We start from the raw sequence: 9400 nt of genomic DNA, 5'->3' as shown, positions 1-9400 counted from the left end.
CCCACTATTACTGGAACTTTATTCATGGAAATATTTTACTGGGTCTTGAAAATGTCAAATCTGAAAATGTTTTATGCTCTTAAAATCAAACATGAGATTCAGAACACAAATGTTTATTGTAGGCTATATATTTAATACATACAGCTAAGTCAGACATGACACATATAGTAGATGTGTTTTTCCCTTCTGCATCAGTGATTTTTACTAAGTAATATGAGTTTGATCCCTGGAAGATCTCCAAACATCTCAGCAGACTTTCGTTAGCTGCAGAACTGTAAGAACAATTCAGTTTATTTAAGTGGCGCCAGTTCACTTAAATAAACTGTAACAATTTAATTAATTGCAATACAACTATAATGTTACAACTAGGTTTATGTACAAAAAATGTTAAAGTTGAACAGCTTCTCTTTATATTTACTTTCAATGTCATCCTACAGAGTTTAGGTTCTTTGAAATGCTGTTTTACTAACAGACCAGCTGGAAAGTGTTCTTCGTTTTTCTTCTCCCCAATGTTAGAGACCGACTGAAGCTTTGCAGCTGAGAGATTATATCGCTGGATGGATCTTTGTGTGATTCACGAAGGCATGTCTCCATCTGAACGTGGCCTGACAGGTGGAGCAGCTGTACGGTTTCTCTCCTGTGTGACACCTCATGTGGCGAGACAGGCTTATATAGCGGACGTAGCTTTTACTGCACAGTGAGCAGCTGTAAGGTTTCTCTCCAGTGTGGGTTCTGATGTGTTCCTCTAAAGTGAGTTTCCGTTTGAACGTTGCTTTACAGGTGGGACAGCTGAACGGTTTTTCTTCTGCGTGACCTCTTATATGAACAACTAGATAGGACCGGTACCTGAAGCTTTGGTTGCAGATTGAGCACTTGTGGGGTCTCTCTCCAGTGTGCGTTCTGATGTGGTCTTTCAAGGTGTGTGCTCTCTTAAAAGATGTGTTACAGATGGAACAAGTGTAAGGTTTTTCCCCTGAGTGAACCTTTGTGTGTTCCATCAAATTCTTCTTAGAAGAAAAAGTTTTGTCGCAGTCTGAGCAGCTAAAAGGTTTTTCTCCACTGTGGGACTTCATGTGTCGGACTAATCCATTTTTCCATCTAAAAGCTCTGCTGCAGATGGAGCAGCTGAAGGGTTTCACTCCTGTGTGGATTCTCTGGTGTTCTGATAAATATCGTCTGCGAGTGAAGGTTTTACTACATTCAGAGCAGCTGAAACGACCAGAGGACTCCCTGTTGGTCACTGATTGAGTTTGAATACTCTCCTCCCAGTTTCCATCACTGACGTCTGTCTCTGAAGCAGAAATTTTGTCTTCAGGATCTGATTCTAAACATTCATCTGGTTCTACAGAGTCTCTGTTCTCCTCAATTTTGTCATGATTAAGCACTGTGAGCTGAGCTTTCTCTTCATCATCTTCACTCTCCAGAGGACCAGGACTAAAACCTCTTTCACCAAAGAGAACTTTTTTAATTTTCCCAGATCCAAAACCTGACTGAGTTTCACTGCTTTTCTCCCAGTTTTCATCACTGATGTCCATCTCTGAGGAATCTGAAGACAAACCTACATTTTTATCTTCAACATCTGATTCTACATATTGTTTTGGTTCTGGTCCAACAGAGTCTCTGTTCTCCTCAGTTTGGTTGTGATGAAGCTCTAAGAGCAGCGGTTTCTCTTCATCTTCACTCTTCACAGTGAGAGGATTGAATATAAACTTTATAATCTCGTTCTCGTCCTGCTCCTCTTTAATCTGCGGAGGCTTCTTTTCCTCCTGATCCAGTCTGGTACTCCAGATCTCCTCCTCAGCAGGAAGCTCCTCTTTGATCACCACCACCTTCTGGACATCTACAAAAAACAAAGCAAGTTACAGGAAATGGCTTTCAACCTCCCATTCCACAACTAATCTAGTTTTGAAGTTCTGAAGAGGAGCTTTTTTCCCCCATCATGGTTAATTATGTTACTGATCAAACCACCAATATGTCACCTTTGGTTTCAATGTAGCATGATACCTGCAATATTCTGCTATTAGAATCCTGGTCACTTCTTGCAAAGGTGAATGCAGTTAAAGCTGCAGAATGTAACCTAAAAAAAAAACCATTTTTAACATATTTGTTGAAACTATCACTAGGTCACGACACTATAGCATGAGACAGATAATCTTTAAAAAAATTGTCTTTGCTTTCACCCTGTGCTAACTAGAAACAACCAATCAGAACCAGGAGGAGGGTCTTAGCCCTGTCAATCACCATCTGTGTGGTGCTGCTAATGTCCCTCTCCTTTGCTGTCTGCTACGCTGAAGCTAATAGAACCTGTCGTGAATATTAAGGCTAGTTAGCATAGCCACCGATGACAGCAGATAGACGGTTTTCCTGAAACTATAAGTTGTTTCTTCACCATTAGTAGATTGATCACCAAGTACCTGAGGATGATTGACAGCACTAACACCCTCCTCCTGATTTTGATTGGTTGTTTTTGGTCGGGAGCGCTGCATTTCTTCAGATGGCAATAGATGCTAAGCAAGAAATTGATTATCTATCTCATATACTGTAACGACATGGTAACAATATGTAAAAAAAATAAATTACATGCTGCAGCTTTAGTTACCTTTTCTTACACTAATAAAATAGATTAGTTGTATTATGTTTCATTTGTTTATTCAGAAGCAGTTAGGCCAAAAAATGATCAAAGAGTGATAATTTTTGTATATTAAATTATACTCCAGTCATTTATCTTTTGGGAGATTTTTAGGTCATTCCAACATTAAATCTGCCAAGAATATTAATATATTTCTCTGATAATAGGCTACAAGTAAATCACTTGTTTTGATTAATCTTAAAAGAAAGTCAATGTGTGATTGTTGTTTTTTTCTAGTCATAGTGATATTTTAAAATTGGATCTAAAACTGATTGTCATCTTTACTGCCTCATCAGACTGGATGTACACATTTATAAATCAATGTTTTATTACTTTATTTAATTTATGCATCCAGGTCCAGGTTATGACTTCACTCTGAGCGTTTCGTCTCAGTGGAAAATCATGTTTTCCATTTGTGCTGTTTTCATTGGTGGCATGCAAACATTTAAAGATCCGTAGAAGAAGATAATCACCATCACAGTCAGAGTCCATCTGCTGACTGTCTGTCGTTTCCTCCATCTCTGTGAGTCGTATTTTATCCAAAGCTGAGGTTTTCACACAATCACAGCAGAAACTATTCTCTCCGTAAACTCCTTCAGAAACAGTCTGTTGTCCATCAGTCTCTGACTCGCTGCGCTCTGTAATACTATCTGTGTAGAGCTAACAGGCTAAGCTAACACTCGACGTTTCCGTTATTTCCGGGAGGAAAATTCAGCTCAAACAAAACTTCGCAAAGAAGATGAAACAATGAATAACGTAAACAAGGCATAGTTAAGATATGCCGCCGATTGGTCCAACCCCGATTCACGAGAGACCCTAAATAAGCTGCACATTGTTTACATAGCTTCTGGGACTTCCGGCACTTATTTCGTCCTTCAAAATAAAGGTAGCTACGAACTACATGTATGATATAGATTTATGTCAGACAGAGTATAAAATTTTGGGCCAGTTTAAAGAGAATTTAATGAAACAAAGTAAACATTCTCCACAGTCTTATCCAATACATTAAAATATACGATTCATTTGTCAAATTAAAATTTAATTTTGAAAATAACCTTCACTCGGTTATATGTTTCATTAAGGCCACATTTCTCTATTGAAATATTTTTCTATTGCTCTGATGTATTATCATAATCTTAAATGCAATGTTTTCATGTAAGCAGAACATTATCACACTTAAAGAAGTAAAGGCGTGACAACATCAATATCTGTTATTAATCTATATAATGTTTTCTAATTGGTGAATTAGTTAATGAAATAACTAAAATAAAAATGTAAATCATATTTAAAATTTTAACAGCAAATATATGTAAAGGAATTGGTTTCCTAATTAAGATTTTAAGGTATGTATCTAAATATTAAATAAATTTATCAGTAAAATAAATTCACTTTTCAATAATCTAATTTATTTAATGGGTCTGAAGCCTGCGAGGACCAGAGGATCAGAACTGTCCAATTAGTGTGAGATTTATAATAAAGATTCAGGTCAAAGTACAACAATGTTGGCCAGTTTAAAAAGAATGAGACATGATGGGCCTAGTCAAAGTAAACACACTTAAACTTATTTTACTCTTCATGGTATTCTCAGGTTTTGTTACTGATGTCATATCTTTTTGACTTATTTGATTTTTATTTACTGTTTTTTTTTAATTGACTGAAGTTATATCTGTATAGCAGATTTACTTAAATAAATGAAATTATACTGACACAAAGTAAGAAACTGTCAGCTCAGTTTTGGATGGAAGCAAATTTAGATTACTTTTTCATGTCTACACTGGGTACATTTTAACAGTAAAACAATGAGGTGGTTTTTATAAACCACCTCATACAGAAGATGCTGTATTCACAACATAATCAATAAAGTTTATTTGTAGAGCACATTGCAGCAGCACAGCAGTTCAAAGTGCTTTACATCATGAAAACATAAAACCCATAATAAACACATCATACACCCAACAGTTTTGAAAACCAAAAACAGACTTTACATTTTTTCAAGTGCCATCGTTAAAATAATACATCTCTCCTTTTTTAATCTTGATTTAAAGGAACGCGGTTTTTTGGCTGTTTCATAGTTTTCTGGAAGTTTGCTCCAGATCTGCGGTGCATAGAAGCTGAGTGCTAGTTACTCAGCTGCAGTTTTTGAGTCTTTTCCTCCTCAGCTTTTGGACCAAATGAACAAGTTCAGCCTGCCGTCCCTCTCTGCATATTAGGATTTTATCCTCTCATCTTCCACTTAATACTTTAAATAACAGAAGCAAGTTTCTGTTGAACTGATCTATAGTGACCAAACATTATTTTTTGTAAGAAACTTATCATACAAGTTGCTGAGTTTAATATTTTCTGTTTTATTGACTCATGTTGGCCAACATGGTAACAATTTTACCATGTAAGGTAAAATTATTACATTTCTGTGTTTTGAGGTAGACAAAAAATGGTGGAAAGGTGGATAGTGTTTGAGGTGCTGAATCTTAAAGAAGGGCCATGGAGTCCAAAACAGTTTGGAAGATTACGTAAAACCATAACTTAAACTCTTCTGTGAGCTTCTAGCTGCAATTAAAATCAACAGGGAAGTGAAAGAGTTAAAATAAGCAATATGGAACGGCAGCAATGTCAACTTAGGTAGAATAAAAACATCAAATAAAACAGGCTCATGCTCAATAAACCACACAACTAAGTTAAAAAGAGGTAACCCATCAGCTTAAACAGTATCAACATCATCATGGTTAAAAGGTAAGCTGCCATTGACTTCTCAGCACAGCATACATGAACATTAAATGCCCCAACAATAAAAATACAATATTTCAACCAACAGATTAAAGAAGCCCTGATTGTGTTTTGAGAGGCCGAGATGGGACTAAAATGCCCTGAGCAGGTAAAAAGTTATTTTACTGGATGGATCTTTGTGTGGGCCACGAACGCTTGTCTCCATCTGAACGTGGCCTGACAGGTGGAGCAGCTGTACGGTTTCTCTCCTGTGTGTGTCCTCATGTGACGAGACAGGCTTATGTAGCGGACGTAGCTGTTACTGCACAGCGTGCAGCTGTAAGGTTTCTCTCCAGTGTGGGTTCTGATGTGTTCCTCTAAAGTGAGTTTCCGTTTGAACGTTGCTTTACAGGTGGGACAGCTGAATGGTTTTTCTTCTTTGTGATTTCTGACGTGAACGATTAGATAGGACCGGTACCTGAAGCTTTGGTTGCAGATCGAGCACTTGTAAGGTTTCTCTCCAGTGTGGGTTGTTTTGTGCTCCTTTAAGGTGTGTGCTCTCTTAAAAGATGCATTACAGACAGAGCAGGTGAAAGGTTTTTCCCCTGAGTGAACCTTTGTGTGTTCCATCAAATTCTTCTTAGAAGAAAAGGTTTTGTCGCAGTCTGAGCAGCTAAAAGGTTTTTCTCCACTGTGGGACTTCATGTGTCGCACTAATCCATTTTTCCATCTAAAAGCTCTGCTGCAGACGGAGCAGCTGAAGGGTTTCACTCCTGTGTGGATTCTCTGGTGTTCTGATAAATACTGTCTGCGAGTGAAGGTTTTACTACATTCAGAGCAGCTGAAACGACCAGAGGACTCCCTGTTGGTCGTGGAGTTTAAACCTGACTGAGCTTCACCGCTCTCCTCCCAGTTTCCATCACTGGCATCCGTCTCTGAAGACACTGAAGAAGAATCAGAAGTTTCATCTTCATCATCTGATTTTGAACATTCATTTGGTTCCACAGAGTTTTTGTTCTTCACAGTTTGGCTGTGATGAAGCTCTTCCTCTTCATCATCTTTAGTCTTCCCAGAAGCACCAAGCGTTTTATTTGACCCAGACCCCAAACCTGACTGAGCTTCATTGCTCTCCTCCCAGTTTCCATCGCTTACATCCGTCTCAGAGGAATCTGAATCTCTGTCGTCTGATTTGAAACGTTCATTTGGTTCTGGTTTCACAGAGTCTCTGTTTTTCTCATTTTGGCTGTGATGAAGCTCTGAGAGCTGAGGTTTCTCTTCATCTTCTTCACTCTTCACAGGAACAGGACCAAACGTCAACTGAGTGATTTCATTCTCCTCTTGCTCCTCTTTAATCTGTGGAGGTTTTGGGTCCTCCTGGTCCTGACTCCAGTTCTCCTCCTCTTTAGTCTCCATCATCTGCTGGACATCTGCAGGAAACAAACATGGTGGATTCAGTACCCAAAAATTGTACTCCAGTAAGAGTAGCACTACTTCAACCCATTTGTAGTCAAGTAAACGTAAAACTTAGCCATCAGAGAAGTCATTACAGTAAAGGTAAAAAAGTATTTCATAAAAAGGAAACTTGGGCATTAAGTAACTGATCATAACATCTGGTTTAATATTTGAAAGTAATGTCATAGTTATGTGCAAATTCTGATATTTACAGAATAAAATGAAAGAAATATACAAAAACATAATTACAAACAAATATGCAAAAGGTATAAATTCAAATTCAAAAATCCTTCATGGATCCCAAAGGGAAATTAAATGTTGCTGTAACTCAAATTAATTAAAATTAATCAAAGAGTTATTGTAGATGGTGATAGCTGTTGGCAGGAGAGATCTCTTGTAGAGGTCTGTGCTGCAGCGAATATGAAGAAGCCTCTGACTGAACGTACCATTTCTCTAATCAAATATTTTCAATATAAACTAGTGGAACTAATACTTCCGATAAGAAGTATATATCTATATATGTTAAGTATTTCCATTGATAGTATGTAGTTTTTAGTGTATCATCATGATCTACGAAAGGCTCAGCAGATAAATAACGATGACGACAAAGCTGGTGTACAAACAGGAGGTCTCACTTCAACAAATAGTTTCGTATCTGCTGCATTATTAGTTAAAATGTTTATCTTTCATTAAGCGACATTACTTACAGTGAGTAAAGTATTCAGACATTTCACTCAAGTGAGAGTAGTGATACTTCAGAATAATACTACCCAAATAAAAGTAAATAGTATGGTGTAGTAAAATTACTTCTAAGAGTTTATTAATTTATTTATTTTCACAAAATGTTACTCAAATAAATGTAATTGAGCAAATGTAATTATTTACTATCCACTTTTGATTATTTTGCATAATAAACACATTCATTGTAGCTGATCTAATTTTGAAGATCTGAAGGAACTTTCACGTTATTGCACAACCAGATGAAGGAAGTTGGGATATTTTTCCTTTAGTCACGCTTAGCAACTCGGGGAACCGGACTAACCTGTGTGCACACTTTTTAAAATCTAGATTTTATAACGATTATTTTATCTATGCATCCAATTCCAGGTCTGGACTTCATAGTGAGCATTACTTTATTTCAGTTTTAAAGTTAACTGGTAGTTTTTTGGTTTTTGAAGGAGTAAACTAGCCATCTGCGGTATGTAAACATTTAAAGAGCGGTAAAGAAGAAAATCACCTTCACACTTAAAGTCCGTCTCCTCACGCTGGGTCGGTTCCTCCATCTCTTCTGTGTTTTCTTCAATCTCGAGACCTTCTGAGGGTTTCACACAATCTAAGTTAAAACTTTTGTTAAACTCCTTCAGAAAATAATCCGTCCGTTTCCGGCTAACATGCTAAGCTAACACTCGACGCTTCCAGTACTTCCGGGAGGAAAATTAACACTAAAAATCTCTCATGTCAGCGGTGAAAAAGTTTGAATACTGTGAAATGTATATATTATAATCGAAAGACTACTAAATTGCGATTTTCACTTATTAAAAGAGGGTAAACGAAACGTTGATGACGGAGGTCATGTTGCTAGGAGGCAATCACTTCCGTTGGATTTCAGATCATACTGGCCTTCAAAATAAAAGCTTGATCTGAATTATAAATTAAAACACTTTCCATTTCACGTAATGTTACATGGATCACCTATAATTATACGCAGACACATCAGTTGAGGCCAAGTCTAACGGGAGTCAACTTAAAAAATATAGAAAGGAGCGTTTTTGACCCCAACTGCTTCTTTGATAAAGGCTAATAAATATGACCCGTTTCAATTCAATTAAAACATTTTTTCATTCATCCAAAAGAAAAATTAAATATTGTCTTAACTCTGATCATCCAAGCATCTTCAGAGAGTTGTGGTGGTGATGCTTTGGGCAGAAAGGATCTCTGGTAGCTGTCAGTCTTGCAGCAAATCTGAAGAAGCCTCTGACTGAAGACACTGTTGCTGAATAACAGTCATGACGTGTTAACAGCTCCGTTTCTCCATTGAGGAGACGATATTACACAGTAACATATCCTGGATGACACCATATGTTGTTGTCAAGTTGTGCTAATCCTCTTTGTCTGCTTTTGCTGCTTTTCTTTAAATGTATGTCTGATTAGATGTTGAAGTTGGGGATCTGATACATTATGACTGATGGGAGAGATGGCTTGAACTTCCTCTTCCTCTCTCTGTGGTCCTCCTCTGCGTCCATGAAGCCTCCTTTTCTACTCCTCATGAATTATTGTTTTGATAATCGTCTGATTTCATTCAATGCAGTCACATTCATATAGCACAAATCCTCGACAAATGTTATCTTAATGCACTTAAAAAGCCCAAAAGGCCCAGTTCATATCTACTTAAATAGGATGAATTTTATCCAACTGTAATTTTTAAAGACAGGTTGTCTATTGAACAAACTTTATTGGATTTCTTTTCAATAGATTTAAAAACCTAAAATCCTAATCAGTAAATGCACTATGTACAAAATGTCCACAACTTTCTTAAACAGTCTGAAACTAAAGTTAGCTTCATTTGAAAAATTAAAATGTTTATATAAGGAGGAATCCCAAACAAACCAATGATGG

General features: G+C 37.1%; 1 protein-coding gene across 1 annotated transcript; it reads right to left on the bottom strand.

Moving 5' to 3' along the window:
- Positions 1 to 98: 98 nt before the first annotated feature.
- Positions 99 to 9329, bottom strand: LOC103147938 (zinc finger protein 135-like). The gene is made up of 4 exons (XM_007566515.2): positions 8022 to 9329; positions 5519 to 6759; positions 3103 to 3289; positions 99 to 1840 (listed from the first exon to the last, which is right to left on the bottom strand). Exons 1-4 carry the CDS (start codon positions 8065 to 8067, stop codon positions 546 to 548), a joined length of 2769 nt encoding a protein of 922 aa, XP_007566577.2. The 5' UTR covers positions 8068 to 9329; the 3' UTR covers positions 99 to 545.
- Between the last annotated feature and the right edge of the window lie 71 nt (positions 9330 to 9400).

The sequence above is a fragment of the Poecilia formosa genome, unplaced genomic scaffold, assembly GCF_000485575.1.
Source record: "Poecilia formosa unplaced genomic scaffold, Poecilia_formosa-5.1.2 Scaffold192, whole genome shotgun sequence".
In the NCBI taxonomy this organism is placed as follows: Eukaryota; Metazoa; Chordata; class Actinopteri; order Cyprinodontiformes; family Poeciliidae; genus Poecilia; species Poecilia formosa.
Note: the sequence above shows the minus strand (reverse complement) of the source record. Positions and strands in the feature narration are given on the sequence as shown.